The sequence below is a fragment of the Pteronotus mesoamericanus genome, unplaced genomic scaffold, assembly GCF_021234165.1.
Source record: "Pteronotus mesoamericanus isolate MK-2021 breed Mesoamerican mustached bat unplaced genomic scaffold, CSHL_Meso_final contig_263, whole genome shotgun sequence".
Taxonomy (NCBI): domain Eukaryota; kingdom Metazoa; phylum Chordata; class Mammalia; order Chiroptera; family Mormoopidae; genus Pteronotus; species Pteronotus mesoamericanus.
In genome coordinates this window covers 4,434,115-4,455,859 of record NW_026555112.1, presented here as the reverse complement: position 1 = coordinate 4,455,859, position 21,745 = coordinate 4,434,115, and the positions used below count along the sequence as shown (strand labels likewise).

Sequence of the window (21,745 nt, the reverse complement as noted above, 5' to 3'; positions counted from 1 at the left end):
CTCTCCCTGACAAATAGCAGGTACTTTCAGTTTTTCCTCAAAACTGCCTGTCAAATCCAATCATCTCTTTCCCTCTCTTCTTCTGCGTTGCTTCTGCATTGGTTGTAGCTGCTTTTGTTCCCCTCCAGTTCATTTGCACACCGTAGCCAGTGTGATTTATCAAAATTTTAATTGTGGTGTTATTTTAATTGGGGTGTTAATTGGGGTGTTACTATCTCCTTCGCTTAAACTTTCTGGACTCTGTTCTCTTTCATCCTAGAGACTTACTGAAAACAGGAGTCATTTAATACTGCATTCATTTAAATTTATAAGGACTCTGTAGCAATGTGGGGAAATGCTTATAATTAAATTAAAAATTAAATTTAAAAGTCAGAACAAAATTATATACACATGATGATTGCAACTCTATGTTAAATTAATATACTGTTACTGAATATCAAATAGACTATGGGTAAACCCATCTGTCCACTGCATATGAAATATACTGGGTAGTATAATTATGAATGTTTTTCTATTTAATAGTTTGATTCACTCTACATTTTAAAGGACATACATATTTAAGTAATTTAAACTTCAGGAAAAAAAGAACTTTGTATGAAGACACATAATTTCTGCTACTCCTCTGAAAAGACTTTATTACCCAATGGGGCAAACCATCCTACCAGTACAATCACAAAAATAGCCTTTACTATATCTCTCTTTCTTAGAAAGGAGAAATGTCAAGACAACATTAATAAACCTCTACTAATGTTGTAGATTTGGGGAATTTCTTAATGCTAGTTGCTTTGCTGAGGGCTACAAGGATTATGAAGAAATAAAACGTTATAATAGTCACCATTAAAAGAGTGCTTGTTATGTCCCAGAATCTATTTCACAATAGCCCTGTGAGATGTAAGCAGTGTCATTCCCATTTTACAAATGAAAAAGTGAAGGTCAAAGAAGTTAACATGTTTGAATTACGTAGTGGCAGAGCTGGGATTAAACCCAGGTCTTTCTAATTCAAAAGCAGTACATTTTCTTTTCTTATTAAAAATAAATAAATAAAAGTCCTTGTCCTTTCCACCTTCAGTGAGATTTTAGTAGTTGAGGCAAACTCATAAAAAGAAAACTAACAGGAAGAGTGTGCTGAATACCAAGTGATGCTACAAATTGTAGTTTGAGTTTTCCTTGGAAAGAAAAAATGTTGGGGACATAAAAGTGGTTAGGGAAAACTTTATATCAAAAGTGGATTTTAAGCTTAGCTTCAGGGAATGGTTAAAACTTAAGTAGTCAAAGAGGGAGAAGGACTAATGTATGTAGAGGGGAAGTGGTTAGAAAGCAAAAGAGCTCAATGTGAGATTATTTGGAAAGGAACACAACTAAAGGGAAAGGTTTAGTAGGGGAATACTATGAAAGAGAAGACTCAAAAAGTGGTTAGAGGATCCTAAATGCTAAGATGAGTACGTTGAGGTTTTAACTTACAATAATGTATAAAAGGTAACCTGTACTGAACACATCACATGCCTGGCACTATTCCAAGTACTATACATGGCTGATGTCATTTAACTCCTGCAGTAAGACCCAGAGAGGCTAAGTAACTTGCCCAACATCACACTATGAGAAAATGGAAGAAGAGCCAAGGTTTGAACACAAGCAGTTTAAAGCCAGAACCCCTGCTCTTAATTACTACTGTTCTATTACTGTTCTGGTTCTAGAATTCATGGTAAATTGAACAAGTTTCAAGCCCATGATCCCTGACCTTAAACAAGAAATATGCTTAACACTTCTCATAATTTTTAACACTGAAGAAAGGTAATATGACCAGACAATGACAACTTCACATTCCTATTCCTGCCATCCTGAGACATCTTCAGCACAGTATGTACAGTCAAGAAGAAGTTAAAGTACTTAGACTAATTGCTTTCCACTCTGCCCACTTTCTTATGCTTATCCAGTCAGTTACTCCCGATTTACCACAGCCCCCTAACATCCAAATTCCATCATTCCATTGTTAACTATAGTTCAGTGGTTCTCAGAGTGTGGCTGCTAAACCAGCAGCCCCAGCATCAACTGGGAACTTGTTAAAAGTTCCAGTTCTGCAACCTCATTCCAGACCTACTGAATCAGAAACTCTGGGGGAAAGATGCAGCAGTCTGGGTTTTAACAATCCCTTTAGGTGATTTCTGTGTACACTAAAGTTTGAAAACCACTTCTGTAGTATACTCTGGTGTTTTAGTTCAGGAGTAAACCGCTAACCCTTTTTGGCAATACCTGGTATTAACATTGGGGAACAATTTGGAATCTTACTCTTCAGTCTAGGCTGCTGGATCTTACACTCTATAGAAATAACCTTGGCTTAGTAAACTAATGAGTATCTTTAAAAGGCCGTTTCTCAGGTGCTTTAATTTTTAGTAATTTGTAAGCATATCTAACCTTTGCTTTATGACTTTAGTTTATTCCTGAAAACCTGACCTCTAAGTGAAAAGTTATTAGTATCACAAAATATTTTTATTAATTTTAATGGAAAAAAGTGTGTGTTTCTTGGTTATCTGAAATAACAAAATAATTTTTAAATTAAAAGATTTATCAGTTGAACAATGAAAACAAGTTTGTAGAAATGATACTTTGAAAGTAAATGAAAATAATTTTACCTAAAAGGTAATGATGGTGTATTGTACTTGCTTACAAAGGAAGACTTTCGATTGGTGACTTTTGAAGGAAGAATACAAAGGAGTTATCCGTTGGAAAGTGCCAGAGGGCCAGGTGGTAGGTAGACTTTAAGGCAGGTAACTTTGGGAGTCCATGGTTTTCTTGCACTTAGAAATAGTTACAGCACACCTGGACCAGCCATTGGATAGAGATGAAACAGAGCCTCTGTTCTCAAGGAGTCTAGAGAAGGATTGAGGTGCCCCAACAGCTCATTCTATCAAAAGGCAAAAACAAAGTGCTGTTGCAGCCACAAAAAGAAAGAACGCAAAGGAGGGAGTGGCTGGGGAGGCTTATAGACCCCCTCAGATCTCAAACTAAGCCTTAGAAAAGAGTGGGGTTCTGACCGGCTGACATGGCGGCATGCCATGCTGAAGAACAGCGGGGGAAATGGCTCCGGACATACGGTTACGGTACTGGTCGGTTGGGAGCACTTGGAAAGGGGAAGGGGATTGTGATAGACATCAACAGGAAAGAGGGCACAGAGCTCATTTCACCTAAATTCTGTGGGCAACAATGAGCTATAGAAAGTGTTTGGAGAAAGCAGGGCATGTTTTAAGGAGAAAATCAATGAAAAAAAATCCTCATATCACAGAAAAATACTGTTAGGGCAAAATACAAGAGCACTTTGAAACAGAAGTGGTGGGCACAGTCAACAGATGGAGAAGCTGTAAAAAATACTACCTCTTCAGTCTTCTTGCTTGGTGCACATATGCAAAGCAAACTTTTCTGATTCATCCAAATGTGGTACATGATTTATTCTTTATAATCTCTGGATAGAAATTATTGTATTGAATAAAGCAGTGTCTACTAAATATCACCTCTTTTTTTGTATTTTGAGTATGTCTTTGATTTTTTTTTTAAGTCGTAATACAAAAAAGGGAAGGGGGGGCCTTGTCTAAGATTACTTTTCAAGAGACATTATAGCAAAAAGCTACCTAACAGTCATTAATGTGACACACGTCTGTAATGAGAAATGACATGTTTAAGAAAACTGTGTTTTAAAACTAGATTGATTGAAAATTCCTTTTAAAACTAGAATTTTTGTCTTTGGTGGCTAGTTGATCTATAAGCCCTTAGATGAGGCAGTTTTTAACTATAAATTTTGTAGACACCTCTAATTGCTTTCATGTAGGTGTCTTATGTCCCAGAGTTTTACAGTCCATTTGTTTTACAGCATTGGCTATTCCAATTTATATTCATGCTTTGCTCAGGCAGAGGATGAAAGGAGCCATACTGCCCATAGATTTTTGTTGTTGTTTGTTGTTGTTTTTGTTTTAGAAAGAACGGTATGTAGAACTCCAAATTCACATATATAGTATTTTATAATACTTGATTCCATATTTCTTAACTTAAATATGAATGTAGATGGTTTCCCTTTTGAGTAAAATTATGCAGAACAAAGGTTGTTGGAATCCACCTCCAGGACTGTAACATATAAGAAGTATGTAGAATTTTGAGAGGGTGGTGTGTCTTGGAAATGAAAGATCTGATATTGGAGAAAATTTTCCCTGTTTCACATATTTTTAATCATGGATACATTATGTTTTATCCTACCCCAAAATTACATTTTTTGAAATGATGTAATAATATTAAAACATTAAATGAAAGATCCTTCTAGTTATCAGGTGTGGCAGGTATAGAATTGATATTGTTACAAAATTGTTTTTTAGTTTGTCAGGTTAATTTCCTTCCTACTTCCATTTACAGAATATAGTACATTTTAAATTGGTTTCATTTCCTTAGCTGTATGACTAGTATCTACTGAGAAAGTGCACACAGCCTGGGATTTCTGCCAAAATTATAATGATTGACCCGCAGACAGCCTTTTTTAAAGAGTTAAAGTCTTGCAGTGGGGAGAGAGTATAAGGGGGTTAAATGGTTGTGGAAAAGATATAATAAAAATTATATAGTTAAAATCTGATGACAGTTTAATAAAAACTGTGTAAAATCTTGTATCAGTCATAATTGTTGTTGCTGTTGTTTTTATAAAATGTAACGGGGACAGAAATGGTTAGCAGTGGAATGGTTTTACCACCTCGCTCCATACATACGGCATAAGCTTGAGAGATCCAGACCTGCAGTTTACGGAGAAAAAAGCTGAGTATTGAATTTTGAGAGAATGATCTGTGGTTTTTAAATTTGGCAATGATAGAATAACTTATTTTTCAAAAAATTCAAGAAAGAGTACACTTTGGGTTCATCTTAAAAGAATTGTTTCTGATACAGTACTAGCAGAATTTGGAACCAGGACTACATGATTTGTATGTGTAATTTGTGCTCTACATCAAGAGAAAAGAAAACAGATCTTTCCCACACTGAGCTTCCCAAGCCATGTGCACTGGCAGGGGCTGCCAGAGGAAGAGGGCTTTGTTTGTTTGTTTGTTTGTTTGTTTTGTAATTGGCCCACCCAGTAGGAACACTTCTTTGCAGTTATTTGACCTTGAGAGGGGCACCTTTTTGTGAGTGGCTAAAAGATATCTATATTCTAGCTAAGACCACTTGAAACGCAACTTAGCATAATTTTTAGCAGTTTCGTCCACAGAAGATCTTTGGGATGATATGCAATGACTAAATGTTATTACATGTTAGCTAAATGGTTCTAAGGTTTATAAAACATGGGCTACAAATTCAGAAGAATTCAAAACTATAAATTCAGAAATACCACAGCTAAAACTCAGCAGAAATACATACTTTTAAAAGTCTCTTTACAAGAACCTGTACTTGTGAGCAATTGTGAACCAAAGCTTGAGACATTAATCTTTACTTCTCGGAAGGGAACAGCTATGATTCAGACTGTTTGCCTATCCTGATATTATGTGTAGTTTGATGTTAAAAATCCGTTGAGAACAAAGCTATGTAAGAAATTTGAAACTAGTCAATTTACAAGAGAATAAGTGATTTTATAGAAAGAAGATTGGCCAGAAGTTAGGAAACCCATACTCTAACTCTTACTACCCCCCTAATCCACTCCAGCCCAGTAAAAGCAACTAAACCTCTCTAGTCCTCAATTTCCATATCTGTAAAGTGAAAGACATGTACCAAATATAAGGTCTCTTCCGTTTCTAACACTTTGTGATTTAAAAATGATAAAAAGTCTTTTCTAACCAGATTCTAAACTGCTATTAAGTACATTGGTAGAAAAACATTCTATTTTAAATCATTTAAGCCAAATAATGATTTTTGCTTTCTCATTTTTGTTTTTCAGAAACTCTGTGAAGGCATATTTAAAGTTCTTGTAAAGGACATCCCAACAACATGTCAAGTGTCCTGCCTGGAAGTTCTCCGCATTCTCTCCAGAGACAAAAAGGTTTTAGTTCCTGTAACAACCAAGGAAAATATGCAGATACTGCTGCGACTAGCGAAGCTAAATGACTCGGATGATTCTTTGGAGAAGGTGTCAGAGTTCCCAGTAATTGTGGAGTCTTTAAAATGTCTATGTAACATAGTGTTCAACAGTCAGATGGCACAGCAGCTCAGCCTGGAACTTAACCTTGCTGCAAAGCTCTGTAACCTCCTGAGAAAGTGCAAGGACCGAAAGTTTATCAGTGACATTAAGTGCTTTGACTTGCGCTTGCTCTTCCTCCTGTCACTTTTGCACACTGACATCAGGTCACAATTGCGCTATGAGCTCCAGGGACTACCGCTGCTAACCCAGATCTTGGAAAGTGCCTTTAGCATCAAGTGGACCGATGAGTATGAATCGGCCATAGACCATAATGGACCTCCTCTCTCACCTCAGGAGACAGACTGTGCCATTGAGGCCCTCAAAGCTCTCTTCAATGTGACAGTAGACAGTTGGAAGGTGCATAAAGAGGTAAGTTTAAGAAGGGTATTATCTACTATAGAATTTAATTGGTCTGGAACATCCCTTAAGGCTGCCTGCAAAGGAGGAATGCTAAGTTGGGAAACGAAAAAAATTTCCGGTTCCCCCATTAATCAGTTGTATGACTCGAGTAATTTCTGAACCATTATAAGTCTTATTATTTGCATTTGTGTAACACTTATCAGAAGAATAGGGTGAAGATGGACTACTGTTTTATAAGATGCCAAATACAGTTCCTTCTCTGAGTTGTACTGTCAGGTGTCTTTTTTTCTTTTTAAGTGCCTCTTTCAGGAACAAAGTTAAATTATAAGATTTGAGGGGAAGCAAAACAATGAGGTTCATAAAATTACAGGCATTTTCAGTGGCTGACATCTTAAAAGTTAGAAATCTGGCCAGTTGAAATTGATCAATCAGAATTGATGTCTGCTCAGAAGAGTAAAAGATGCTGTATCATGTATCATCCCAATCTCCTAGAGTGTTACTTTGTAGTGTTAGATAACAGTCAGAAGTGTAGGACTACAACTAGATATCCATGCTTGTACACAGTCCTAGAAAATAAGCATAATTACATGAGAGTATGGGAAAGGTTATTTTAAACCACTTGATCTATTTCTAAACTAAGATCATTTTCTGTGGCTTGGACTGTCCAGCAACCCAAAGTGAGGCAGATTTGATAGTTTATATTTGAATACCCACAAGAACAATATGCTAAACAAGAAATTTACTTTAAGGAAATCAACAATTTTAAGTGAAGCGGATGTAAACTTTTTTTCCCTGCTTCTAGAATCTTAACATTTCATGTTTACCCTCTCTCCTTAACCTTAAATCACTGGTAAAATTAAGCCTCTGCCTTTAAAGAAGATACAGAAAATAAACATTTTGGTGCTGGAGCAAATTATCTTTTCTCACAGTTGACTTTCTGACTTAGGTTAACATGTTGCTGTGTCCATTTGAAGAGCAGTTCTCACCATGAATAAAGATCTGTTTTCGCCGGCAGTGCCTGAGGGACTAAGGCGTGCTGGGTGGAGGGGGACAAAGGGGAAAAAATCAGGACAACTGTGAGAGCATAATGAATAAAATATAATTTAAAAAAAAATGAAAGGATTATCTCAGTGCATTGCTATAGTGAAAATAGGCAGGCTTCTGAGTTTTAAGGCACAAATAGGTCTATATTTTGAAACCAAATATTTGAAGATCAGTTCTAACAGCTATTTTAGATGACCATAGTTTGGTCAGTTTTTCCTGGGACTTGGCAAAAAAAAGTTGTGGAAAGCCTACATGCTCCATTTATGCTTTGAAACCAAATATTTGGAAGTATTTAAAATGTTATGTCTCTATGCCTATTTGGTACCTTCTATGGTTATTTTTCTTAAACTGCTTGTTTTGGTGTTTTTAAGTTTTCCATTTAATTGCAAGAGCTCTTCTGAGACTGTTGGTTTGCCATTGTTGGAACTCCTGTTATTTAAATTGTGCCCCAAATAGTAGCTCACATTGCTCAGATTTCTGACAAAAAGGGCTGTATGTTGGTGTATGCATGGTATGACATGTAATATATATCAGTAAATTGAGATTAGCCCTCATTCGTGGGGCTGAAAGACGCTTTAGAAAATGTTGATGTGGCAGATTTTCATCCTGTGTTATAGAACGTTTATTCTCCAAATGGCATACGAGAGAGAATCAGTAGCCCTGAGGCAGGCATCTCTACAGACCTAGTGCTTCTTGTGAGTAGTGGATCAGGTGGCACAGACACTATAAAATGTACCCCTTTAATGTGGCTCTGGGCTGTTTTATCAGAAATTTAAACAGTATTGAAAACAGGATCTTGCCAACCCATTTAGGCAAGAGTGTGGGAAAGGTTATTTTAAGCCACTTGCGTCTCCATGAGTTTCCAAACTCAAATTTTAGTAAACGTTCAGTCAGTCAACAAATATTTATGGATGCTTGCTAGGTGTTATGCTTTGTGTTAGGTAATATATTGGCAATAATAGGTGTAGCCTCAGCCTTCATGATACTCCAGTTTTATTGATGAAACGGGTAATAAATAAGTAAACAAAAATATAATTTAAATTGTGTTAAGTGCTAGGAAAGAAAGAGCAATGATTGAGAATACTTAGTACAGTCACCGCAGACCTCTGAAGGTCTCTCCTGAGATCTGAAAACTAAGAATGATTCAGCCATTTGAAGAATGGGGGGATAAACATTTCCCAGAAATTGAACAACATGTGGAAAGATAACAAAAGTCAGCATAGAGTAGTTTTTACTGAGGTACCCACAACATAAATAAAATCTATAATAATGGCATAGAGAAACGTGCCAGTAACAATCCATTTACCTGGGTTTTAATATCTCCTTGATTGTTAGATGAAAGACATCTTTCTCCAATTGAGCAAGCACCTAAAGAATTGTTAATACTTTAAAATGCCAACTGAAATAGACATAGAAAACATACTGTATGGGGAAAAAATACAACTGTAAAATATAACTTAAAAATACTATTTTTCTTACTCTGAAAATAGTACATGCCAATTATAGAAGATCCGTGGGGAAAAGAGCATACAAACAATAAGAAAATACAAATTACCTACCACTCAAAGATAAGCACTAGTTGCATTTTGATATATATCTTTCTAGCTATTTTCCATTGTATAACATATAAATACAAACATATATACATGTTTTCTTTTTACAAAAATGGAGTCATTTTATAATCTTGATATTTTTTCACAACAAATGTCTTGCAGAGTAGTGATTTCCAAAATGTGTTCCTTGAAGCCATAACATTCCTAGGAGCGGCCCCTGGGGATGAGTGGGCTGTGCTCCAGGTTCCCCACCCTCACTTTAAAAAGAGCACAGTTGATTGTTGCTATTGCTGTTGCTGTTTCTTTTCAAAATTAGGTTGTAACTAGATTTTCTTTGGTAGATAAAAAGAGTTCTGCAAACAGAAAAAAAAATTGACAACTGCTTTCTTCTCCTATTTGTTAAAGGTTGATAAATCCTTGGTAAGGGTTTATCAACCTAAAACAAATCCTCAATGTGTAGGCATTTCACAATTTGCAGTTGTTTGCTATTTCAAATGGTAATACAGTGAACTTTCTTATTGTAAAAATCTTTGTAGATAAATTTCTAGAATTGTTGGGTCGAAGAGTTTTTCAGAACTTTTAAAGTTTGTTGATATGCATTGCCAAATTGACTTTCAGAAGAATAGTGCAGGTTTACATCTTTTCAGACCCTGGGCATTTCTCTTTTTAAAATCATTACCTATTTTACAGCTCAACTGTTACAGAAAATACAGATGTTTGGTTTGGGTTTTAACTTTTAGGAGGTATTTTTATGACCATTCATTTACAATTCACCATAAATAGAAAATTAATGACTAGGTTTTTCTTGAGGTTTAGCAAATTAGTGCCATTTGTTCATTTTTAGGTTCATGCCTCAGTGTTAAATTTCTGCCTGCCTGGTGATGCCATCAGCAGATTAATTGGAGATTTCTTTTCATTTAGTAGGAAATATAGCTGGCCTTATTTCCACATGTGGCGTCATTCCTGTCTTCCCGCCTTCCCCTCTCCCTTTGTCTGTTTCCTAAAGGCAATGTGTTTAAAAAGGTCAAATGATTTCTTTAGCAGGACCTGAAGTCAGTTCTAGAAAAGTGAATTTAAAAGGTCGTCTTTCTGCCTAAACCCTTTGTTAAGTCTCTGTTGATGGAGGAAAGCATGTTATTCTAGAATCCCTTACTTAGCACACATTCCCTTCTGCAGTACTTCCCAGGTGTCAATGCAATATAATGAAAAAATACAAGAACCAACAGACGTAGAGCCAGACAACCAAGTGCAAACAAACAAGTAGTTCAAATTCTGAGTAGTCAAATGATGTTTTTTGAGTGAAATAAAACAGTGAGTATCCATAGAAGGTAATTGAGAATGTCACATTGTAACAGAAGAGGTTAGTTCCATGTTTATTTTACAGGCTTTGAAGGGAATGTATAAAAAGGACATGATATTAATTAAATAAAACTAAACGTTCAAGCTGTGCCATGTTTTTTGCTGAGTCATTTTTTTCAACATTTATTGAATGCCTAGTATGTGCCAGGTTCTGTGTTACTCACACAAGATGCAAGGTAAAGCATCACTGTCCTCAACTAACAGTCTAACAGGAAAATCAGATATACAAACAGAGGTGGATATACAACTATTTGTTACATTATTTACTATTCTCTATATTTTCTAAATGTTTGAAAATAAAAAAGAATCACCTCAGCAATGCACAGTTGCTTCAAATGCCATATGTTCTAGGTCTTTGGAGGTATGTCTGACCTCTCTGTCATAGCCTTTCCGCTAAACAACATACCTAGCACAAAATAGGTGTTCAGGAAATAGCTTCTTAATGAAAAATAAAATGTGATATAGATTGATATCTGTATAGGAGAAATAGTCTGAAGTTGAAAGGAAGGAAGCAAAGTTTATGGATACCATTTAAATTTTCAAAGCTATTAAATTTTCTAGAAGCCTAAAAAATGTAAAGACATTGTTTGTACAAGCAGATTTCTAAGCTTTAATTACAGCACTCTATTTTATAACAGTTAATTCAAAAAAGTAATTATTACTTTGTACACAGCACCATGATAGATGCAAAAGAGATAAAGTAGATAATTTTTGCCTGTAAAGAGACATATTTTTGAGCATATACAATTTAGTAGGACAAATAACTATGGTAGAGGTACAAAGGGGCCAGAGTAAAACAGGATAAAATGTTGCCTGAAATATTTCTGGACAAGAATGCTTGTGTGCATTTGCACACACATCTCCACATCTCTGTGTATGTGTGTTTCACTTTTTATAGAATTGGAATTGAATTTCTATAGGATGTTTTCTAAATCTTACCAAGTAATTAGAACCACCCTGAGATAAAACTAGATTAAGACTCTTTGGTGTGAAGTAGTCTCCCTTCAGACTTTCTCTGAGGCATTGATTGATTGATTAGATCAATTAAAGCTTTGAATTAAAAGGTATGAGGAAATTGATACTTTTACCAAACAAAAGTGAAACCTCCCATAGTTTGCACAGGAAGAAAAAAGCAACAGTACAGAACAATCTGTAGTCAAGAAATAAAGGCTATAGGAAGAGATCCCAAAGAATTTCCTGAGTTTTGTCATCTTGTTTTCATTTTCATTATGGCAACAAAACTGCTTGCTTGCTTTCTTTTCCTCCTCCCTTTGTCCTTCAAGACTTTTTCTTTCTCAATCTTCATAGATAGTATGATTTCAGAATATTGATGCCCTAAAGCTATCAAAACAAAGATCATGAAGTAAGTAAATGACAGTTGTATAATCTGGGTTTGTAGAGTGTTTTAAAAAAGACAATTATATTTAATCCTCCTCTCATCCTTGTCAGACAGGAGCATTAACCCCATTTGAGAAATGAGAACACTAAAGATCAGGGAGTTTAAATTATTTATGGAAAAACACACAGCACAATAACCAACAGTGGGAGATAATGCCCACTCTAACCTTTGTTAAGTAAGACTTCTGAAATGATTAGCACTCATTCAACAAATAGTTGTTGAGACCTACACTAACGGGGTACAATGAAGAGTCTAGAAATAAAGCTACACATAGGCAGTCAGCTGATTTATATCATACAGGTAACGTTGAAATACAGTGGGGGGAAGGTAGGCTTTTTAATAAATTGCACTGGATCAATTTTATGGCTATATGGGGGAAAAAATGAATTTGAATCTCTACCTTGTCACATGCAAAGAATTAATTTGAGATGGATAAGAGACCTAAATATAAAAAGTAATATAATAAAGTTCTTAAAAGAAAATAAAAAATTATCTTCGTGACTTTATCTTAAACAAGTCAAACATTTCTTAAATAGGCAAAGATTTCTAAAACAGGACAAAAAAAGATCAAACCATAGAGGAAAAAAAATTGACCAATTGGTCTTCGTTAAAATGAGTTCACTAAGAGAAGAAAGTAAAAAGGTAGGCCACCAAGTGGGAGAAGATATGCATAACACATATATACAATAAAGGACTCTATCCAGAAGACATTAAAAAGTCCTACAAATCCATACAAATAAAGTCAGTCAACCTAATTAGAAAAATAGGCAAAAGGCTTGAAAAGGCCCTTTACCAAAGAGCTATCCAGGTGACCAAAAGACATGTGAAAAAGTGTTCAACTTTATTAGTCATCAGGAAAATACGTAATAAAACCATGAGACCACTACACACAAGAATGACTAAAATTAAACGGACTGACAGTGCTAAGTGTTGGTGCAGCTGTAGAGTAACTGGTAGGAGTATAAATTGGTTTAAACACTTTGAAACACTGTTTGACGGTCGATACCTTCTAACACTTCTTATATGTATATGCACTATGAACCAGTGTACTAAGTGAATGTAAAGAAGTATGTTCATAGCACCACTCTTCAATATAACTGAAAACTGGAAATACTCCAAGTGTCAATCAAGAGTAGGATAGATAAGTAAATTGTAATGTATTCATTGTATGCCACAGTGTTTTCTTAACCTGTGGTAAAAGACTAGGTTTTCCCCTAGCTGTCAGAATGAAACTCTTATATAATACATATTACGCACAATGTCAAACTGCTTGAAAATTTCTAAAGGCTCCTGTTCACTTCTGTACTCACGGCATTGCAGATCAGTGGCAAACAGGACGTGGACAGGTAGTGGTTCACAAGCTGCACTGTGACTAGCACTGCTTTCAGGCAATGAAAGTGAACAAACTACACCTATGCATAATGAGATGGATGAATTTCACAACCATTTATATGAAAGATTTCATTCATATAAAGTTTAGTGACAACAAAAACTACTAACCTGTGATGTTAGACATTGGGATGACTCTTGAGTGGGGGGTTGTCATTTGAAGGGTCCAAGATGGAATTCTGGGGTTCTTAATCTTGGCATTCCATCATTTTTGTGCTAATTATATGAATGGGCTCATTTTGTAAAAATTGACCTAACTGTACACTTATGATTTAGGCATTTATTGTTTTACCATTTATATTAAAAATGACAATGCCTATTACACAGATGCCCTCTAAACTTATGAACATAATAGGTTAGTGGAGAAGGCAATGTATATGCAAGTTTATAAACAAATGTGGAATTATAAAGTATGATTTCATGAAAGAAGTCCCAACAAGATGTAGTGATAGAGAATAATGAAGGAAAGAATCTACATAGATAAGGTGGTCTAAAAAGGGGCTTCTCTGAGAAGATATGTTAGCTGAGACCTAAAGGATAAAAAGAAATCTGCCAAGAGTGAGGAAAAAGTCGGGATTTCAGTAGTTGTTTCAAGTAGAGAAATAGAATTTAGTGGATTTATGGTGAAAGAGGGCATTGCAGACATTAGGGTACAACTTGGGAATTGGTGTTATGAAAATTGAGACAGGAGGAAATGGGATAGAAGGAAGCTGGATTTGAGGTTTATAGTGCCAAATAATGGAAAGACCAAAATGGATAGTTTTTTTTTTCAAATTAAGTATATTTTATTGATATAAAAATCAGTAATTACAGTCATCCCATTTTTCCCCCTTGGTCCCCCTCCACCTGGTACCCGCATTCCCTCCAGCAGTCTCTCCCTCCCCCTTAGTTCATGTCCATGGGTCCTACATATGAGTTCTTTAGCTTTTCCATTTCACATACTATTCCCAACACCCCTGTGTCTATTCTTTACACACCAACTATGCTTCTTATTTCCTGTACCTTTTCCCCCATTCCACCCCTCCACGTACCCACTGACAACCCTCCATGGGATCTTCATCTCTGTGACTCTGCTCCTGTTTAGTTGCTTGCTCAGTTTGTTTTTGGGTGTTTTTTTTTAGATTCCATTGTTGATAGTTGTGAGTTTGTTGTCACTTTACTGTTCATAGTTTTGATCTTTTTCTCAGTTAACTCCCTTCAGTATTCCATACAAGAAGGGCTTGGTGATGATGAACTCCTTTAGCTTTACCTTGTCTTGGAAGCACTTTATCTGCCCTTCAATTGTAAATGATAGCTTTGCTAGGTAGAGTAATCTTGGGTGTAGGCCCTTGCTTTTCATCTCTTTGAATAATACTTTTTTCCAGCTTCTTCTTGCCTGCAAGGTTTCTTTTTGAGAAATCAGCTCATAGTCTTATGGGAACTGCTTTGTAGATAACTCTCTTCTTTTCTCTTGCTGAAGATTCTTTCTTTATTGTTAAACTTTGGCATTTTAATTATGTGTCTTGGTGTGGCCCTCTTTGGGTTCAGCTTGTTTGGGACTCTCTGAACTTCCTGGACTTGCATGTCTATTTCCTTCACCAAATTGAGGGAGTTTTCTTTCATTATTATTTCAAATAAGTTTTCAATTTCGTGCTCTTTCTCTTCTGACACCCCTGTAATTCAGATGTTGGCACATTTAAAGTTGTGCCAGAGGTTCCTAAGCTTCTCATTTTTTTTGAATTCTTGTCCTTCCTTTCTGTTCGGTTGACTGTTTATTTCTTCCTTTTGTCCAAATTGGTAATTTGAATCCTGGCTGCACTCAGTCATTTCTCTGAGCATCCTGATCACCAGTGCCTTGAACATTGCATCTAATTGGTCAGCTATCTCTGTGTTGCTTAGTTCTTTTTCTGGAGTTGTGATCCATTACTTCATTTGGCCCTTAGCTCCCTATCTCTTCATTTTGGCAGCTTCCCTGTTTTTCTGTATATTAGGCAGAGCTGCTTTGATTCCCATGCTTGGCACACCTGTTATGTTGTAAGGGATGGAGCCTTAGGTATTCGCCAGGGCAGGGCAGCCCACTCCGCCACTTTGTGGCGCTGTATGTGGTGGAGGGGTCAGAGAGAGAATAATAATCCTTGCTTGGCTCTTTCCCTCTTTCCAGTAACTTCCCCCACTTCCCTTGAGTGTCTGGCACCCTTGTAGTTGCTGCCCTGGTGCTGGATGCCAGAGTGGGTGAGTTTGTGAACATTCTAGGACCCTGTGGGCCCTTTATACAGACCCTCCTGAGAGACCGGACAGTTTCTTCCACCGTGCCAACCCCCACTGGTTTACAGACAGAGGTTATGAGGCTTTATTCTCCCCTCCCTGGAACCCTGGGCTGCATGGTCTGGCCAGGGATCAGGATTGCTTGCTCCCCAGTGTCCCTCCCAGTTTTGATCCACCTCACATTAATGTGGGACTTCCTGTTCTGCAAGCCGCTGCTGTAGCTGCCTTGTTGTGCCATACTGTGTCCTTTCTGTCCCTCCTGCCCATCTGGATGAATGTTTGTTATTTAAATCCTTGGTTGTCAGACTTCCATACAGTTCAATTTTCTGACAGTTCTGGTTGTTTTTTGTTTTTAGATTGGGTATTATCCTTCTTATGGTTGTGTGAGGAAGTGAGGCAAGTCTGTCAGCATTAACATGAGAACAGTTGTGATATCTAGAATAAAGAAAAATCTAGTTTAAAGGAAAATGCATTCCCAGTTAATTTTCAAAACCAAGGAAAATATGATTAAGAGTTAAGGAGTGAGTTTTGCATGCATTTCAGTGTGCTTTGCATAATTTGGGGTAAATAAAAGTATATTTACATGTTAGAGAATTTTGATTCAAGCATTTGAAGATGGATGGCAAAAGGGACAACATTCATTCTAACCCTGCCAGTCTTCATGTCTCTGGCATTCCACTGGTCCTTCTCCTTTACTCTTCCCTATTCCCCCAGCACACAGTTATTTCATAATCACTCATTTCAAATTTAGCAGCCTCACCTTTTCTTTCCTTCCTCCCTCATTTTTGCTCCTCACCTTCAAATGTTTCATTGCAAGTACTGAACACTTTCATGTATACCATATTCTTTAATTTAATCCTTTTATAACCCCAACAACCTTGTGTTTGTGGAAATGCATGTGGGGAAACTTTGGCTCAGAGAAGCTGTATGATTTGTCTTAAGGTCACAACCTGCACTCCTGACTCCAAGTGCAGTGCTTTTTCTGTTATGCCACTGAGGGTTTCATCTCTTCCACGTCTACCCATGATAGTGTTGTGTTTAATATTGACATCTGCATTAGGAGTAATGAAAGTGTGCCCTATTGTTTGTTAGGTTTATAAGAGATATCTTCTCCATAGAAAGGCTGAGTTATGTATCTGAATATAGGATATATATGTATAATATGTTAATATATTTTACTTCAAATAGATTTGAAGTCAATTATATATATATACTAAAGGTTTTACAAAAAATTAATAGCTTTTGAAGTAATTAGAACCTTTCTGAAGTATAGCAAATCTGGGATCTCTATCATAATTCTCACTAATTTTACATGTCTTCTTAAGTACTGAAATTCTGGAAGAAGAGACATATTACTTTGATGCAGGTAATTAAAGAAATTGTAGTGATCTAAAATCGCACTAAAAATGAGTTAAACCAAGAGATTATTCAAAGCTTATCTTATTTCCTACTATTTGCCTTCTTCCCTCTAACTCTTTCTGTCTTTTATACCACTATTAATGAGTAAACATTGGAAAAATAGATTAAGCTCAGAGCACTGTTTTTACTTGCTAGTAACTGGGGAAATTTAAGGGCGAGATATGGAGGTGCTAGGAGATTAAGAAGATTCATTAAAATGAAGTTGATAGATTATAGATTTTAATCCATTGCCTTTGAAAGTTAAGAAATGAGACATTTTTAAGGATGTACAACCTGTTCCTAAAATATCTGATAGCATCACATGTGTATGAACTTTTATAATGCTTAGTAAACTGGAACAGTATACTATTGAACAAAAGAATCTAGGCTTTTTAGAAATGACAAAGATCCCAGTTCAATTGCTGTTAAGGTAAAATGCAGTGGGTAATGCATGGATGCTGACCATGTCTCTCTTTGCCCTTAAGGGAGGGGCTAAATCAACAACTGGTTTTAGCCATTTCTAGAGGTGGCTACAGCTGTTAATGACTATGATCTCTCCATTTATGTCTAAGTATGACTGTTTTGAAGGGGAGATAGGCCATAAGATGACTCCGATGGGTGTAGTGATGTACCAGCCTCCTTCATTAAGTCATTCAATACCCAATTCTTCCTTCCCTCTTTTTTTATTTGCCATAGAGTGATTCTCATCAGTTCCGTGTCATGGCAGCTGTCCTTCGCCATTGTTTACTAATTGTAGGTCCAACTGAAGACAAAACTGAAGAGCTGCACAGGTAGGTAACCTTTCTATTGATATCTCAATGAAGGACATCATCAGTTCTTATTGTTTTCAGGCATCTAATTTTAATTGTTATAAGCGCAAGGAAGTGAAAATATTATAGTAAATCAGGTAACTAACTGGTTGGTTAGATATCATTACTGTGCTCTGATGAGAAATTTTCATTCTATCGTCTTTGACTAATAAATTGAGCCCCAACAAGAGGACCCAGAACAACTATGATAAAAGCACACAGTTATTGAGTACTGTGTGTGGGATTATGTTAAGTTCTTTATAAAAACTAACTTCTTTTAGTCATCCCATGGCCTTAGGAGGTAGGTCCTACTATTTTTCACTTTCAATATATCAAGCAATTTCTCCAAGATCCTGTAGCCCTAGTAAGTGAAAGAGCTTGGATTTGCTTTTAATTAGTACCCTTAAACTAATATGCTCACTAATTTCCTTGTAGGAGTATTTGCCAAGAAAATATATCTTAAGTAATATTAATTAAATTTTATAAACTTATAAGAATTGAATCACAATCTCAAGTATTAATATGAGGGGGGCCCCCCAAAAACCAGAATTATCTTCCGGAGGGTAGGCCTCTTGTAGTACAGGCTTCCCCCGCTAGGTGAGTGTTCTAGGAACCCATCTATATCAGTGCACCAGCTTGGCATTGTTGTGATAGGCTGTGTTCTGCTTCAGTGAATTTTTTTTGAAGACTTGAATGCGTTCGCCCATTTCATGATGGATTATTTACAAGTGCAGCTTCTCACACCACACTGAGTGTTCAGCAGTTTTTGACCAAAAGTGGCATGACCGCCATGCCCCACCCCCCACGCTCCCTATTCACCTGATCTTACCATGAGCGACTTTTTTTTTTCATTTTCCATATGAAAAAAGCCCTCAAAGGGAATCATTTCGCCAATGTGGAAGAGTTGAAACAAAAAATGGCAGAAGAACTAAAAGGCATCGAAATCAACTAATTTAAAAACTATTTTGAGCAGTTGAAAAAACATCACGATAGGTGTATTGCATCGAATGGAGAGTGCTTTGAAGGTGACTGAAGTTTAAACATTTAAGAATAAATACACAATTTTTTATAAACTCTGTTTTCTTGGACCCCCCCCCCAAAAAGTTACTATAAGAAATGTGTCATTACTTACCTGGTAAGAGTTTTAATGGACTGCTGTTAAAATTTATTATTCTCTGAGAACAACTGAATAAGTAATAATGCATATTTTTAATTCTCTTTCTTTTTTAAAAAAATTTATTGATTTTTAGAGAGGGAGAGAGAAACATTGATTTGTTTTTCCACTTATTTATGTATTATTCATTGCTTGATTTTTATATGTACCTTGATCAGGGATCAAACCTACAACCTTGGTGTATCAGGACAACACTAACCAACTGAGCTACCTGGCCAGGGCTAGTCCTCTTACTTTATATTTGAGATCAGGTTTACAGTAAGAAGATTTCTGACTTTAACATAAAACCGTTCATGGTGCTTTATAAGAAGACAGTGGCGTGTTAAACAAGTCAAATAAATTTAAATCTGCAAAAAAGTAACTTTGGCATTACCTCTGCTTTACCAATAAATTTAAAAATTGGGATCTTAATAATAGAAATTGCCTTTTGAACATTTATACTATTATTTTACAAAATATGGCTTACATAAAACTATAGAAACACAACCAGAATATAAAATGAAACATACTCTTGTTATTTTTCAAGCAAATCCATATTATTTTTGTATGATTAGCAGCTTATTATTTGATGTTGTGATCAGTTTATTGGTGGGTATCTTTATATACTCTGCAAGTTTTCAAAAGATTGGTTTTTTCCACAATTAAAAAATAATTTTTATGCATCTGCAGATCAAAAGTTTCTTTAATTTTCTTGAGACTGTGCAACAAATAACTGCAATAAATCTTATCCCCCAAAAAGATTTTATTGAGGATTTTGTCTTACCGTAATTTTTTTCATAATCAAGAGGCACTAGAAATCTAGATACTAAAAGGTTTATAAGCCCATGAGTAAATTGATTTCTTTTGGGAGTGGGGAATCAAATACCACAAGCTAAAGAACATTCATACAAAGATGTGAGAACATTTCAGTACAAAGTAAATGGGAAGTAATTCTTACACTAGTCACAAAAACATTGCTAAGGATTTCTCTGAAGAATGAATTTAATATTTTAACAGCACTTGGTGTCCATCAAAATAGAGCAAAACTATAGACTTTTAGTTTTTACTAAAACTAAAATCAGAACTTTCTAAAAAAGTAATCAGATTATTTTCCTTTCTGATATTTGCTTTAAATACTATTTTTCTTAAATAAAATTTAAAGATTTTTTTCTTCAAATTATTACCTACACTGTAAATAAAAAGGCCTTTCCTTAGAGCCACAGATCAGATTTATGAGTACAATTCTCAAAGGCTCTCCTGAAAAACTGAGGTTTCTACTGACTTGACAGTTTATCTGGAATGGCCCTGCCTATCCCATTAATCAGAATTAAAGTAGTTAGTATCTTTTGAGCAGTAATGAATCTAGGCTTATCCATTTAGTACAGAGAAAACTATATCGACCCTAAAGGGCTATTTTAGTAACCTTACTAAAATTGTAATATCTACTAAATTCTCATTTGTAGTAGCCCTGAAAATAGTGTTTGTGTGTTTGTGTAAGACATAAGTTTAAGGAAAAAAAATCAGAATGTTTTAAAGTAACATCTCATTCCATTTTTAAGTTATTTCTAAGGTTTTTTTGACACTCATTTGTTTTAAGGAAAAATGTAATGAAATAGGTAAACCTGGACAGTATAGTATATGGTTATCATTATAATCAAACTCAAAGGGTTACAATAACAATTAGATGAGAAATTAATAAAGCACTCTGTCCCTGGCACTGAGTAAGCTTTCAGGAACTGGGGGAGCTGCCACCGCCACCCCCATAACACTGCTACTTCTATTACTATTATTTCTAATCACATTGTCTTTTAAATCCAATGTTCAATTCCAAATCTCTTTTTAAACATTGTTTCTTGATTTTGATATTTTTGTTTTGGAACTTGTTTCTCTGTTTATCCTGGGATTATGTAGAGAAATGTTTTCTGTTAGTCTTGTTTTTCTCAAGCCATATATGTTCTATGATACATGCATGTATGGAGCCTATAAAGGTGCTGTAGGAGACAAGTGAGTAAAAAAATGGCTTGGCAGCAGCTTTTTGTGATATGTTGTCTCAGTAAGACAGTGCTTCCCCCACCCCCACCCCAGCCTCAGACATCTCAAGAGGACACGAACATAGAAATGAGTTAGCGCACAACGACAGCTGACTTGACCTTTATTTCCGCTGATCACCATCTTAGTTTTTATAGTCTATTTGTTATATTCCATTTCCTTTTGTCTATACTTACTGTGCCAAGTAAATTGTTGGTATGATCCACCTTCTTTGCATTAAAGGACATTAAAGGACGGCCTAGTCCTGTTCATCTCTACTATCTGCCTGAAAGTATTTTTAGCCCTCTTGTCCATAAGCAATAAGCTTATGCACTAATACTTAGCCAAAAAAAAGTTGCATGTGGATATGGTTGTGGTTTTGTTTCAGAGAGGAGGGGGAAGATGGGTGGCCTATACTCTGGAGAGGAAAAAAAAGAGAGAATCAGGTCTGATTTAGTATCTTTTAGCCTCTCAGTTTAATTTCCTTCACTCAGCACATTGGCATCTACAGAGTGTTTTTTTTTCCCTCACCCAAAAGAGCCAGTGTGTTTAAAAAGTATATACCTCCTGCTTTTTGTTGTTGTCGTTTCCTTGTTTAGACCAAATTCATTTTATCTCATAATATTGAAAGAAACAATTTGGTACCTAATAACACCTCATTACAATGCTAAGCATAGTATCTTTTTTTCCCAGCTTTATTGAGATGTAATCGACATGTAACATTGTATAATTTTAAGGTGTATAGTTTGTTGATTTGATATCCTTACATATTGCAAAGTAATTAGCACCATAACATTGGCTAAGCCTAGTAACTTACACATGACAGACTTAATAAATGTTTGAAAAGTGAATGATTTCATTTTGGCTTATATTTAT

At 35.8% G+C, this 21,745-nt stretch overlaps 1 protein-coding gene across 2 annotated transcripts in view; it reads left to right on the top strand.

The window, feature by feature from the left end:
• RIC8B (RIC8 guanine nucleotide exchange factor B) overlaps positions 1-21,745 on the top strand; it is a 98,983-nt gene that overhangs the window by 27,994 nt on the left and 49,244 nt on the right. For both annotated transcript variants that reach the window (XM_054574583.1, XM_054574584.1), the window contains exons 3-4: positions 5,894-6,502; positions 17,576-17,670. In XM_054574583.1, the coding sequence (XP_054430558.1) occupies positions 5,894-6,502; positions 17,576-17,670 (704 nt within the window). The remainder of the gene's footprint in view (positions 1-5,893; positions 6,503-17,575; positions 17,671-21,745) is intronic.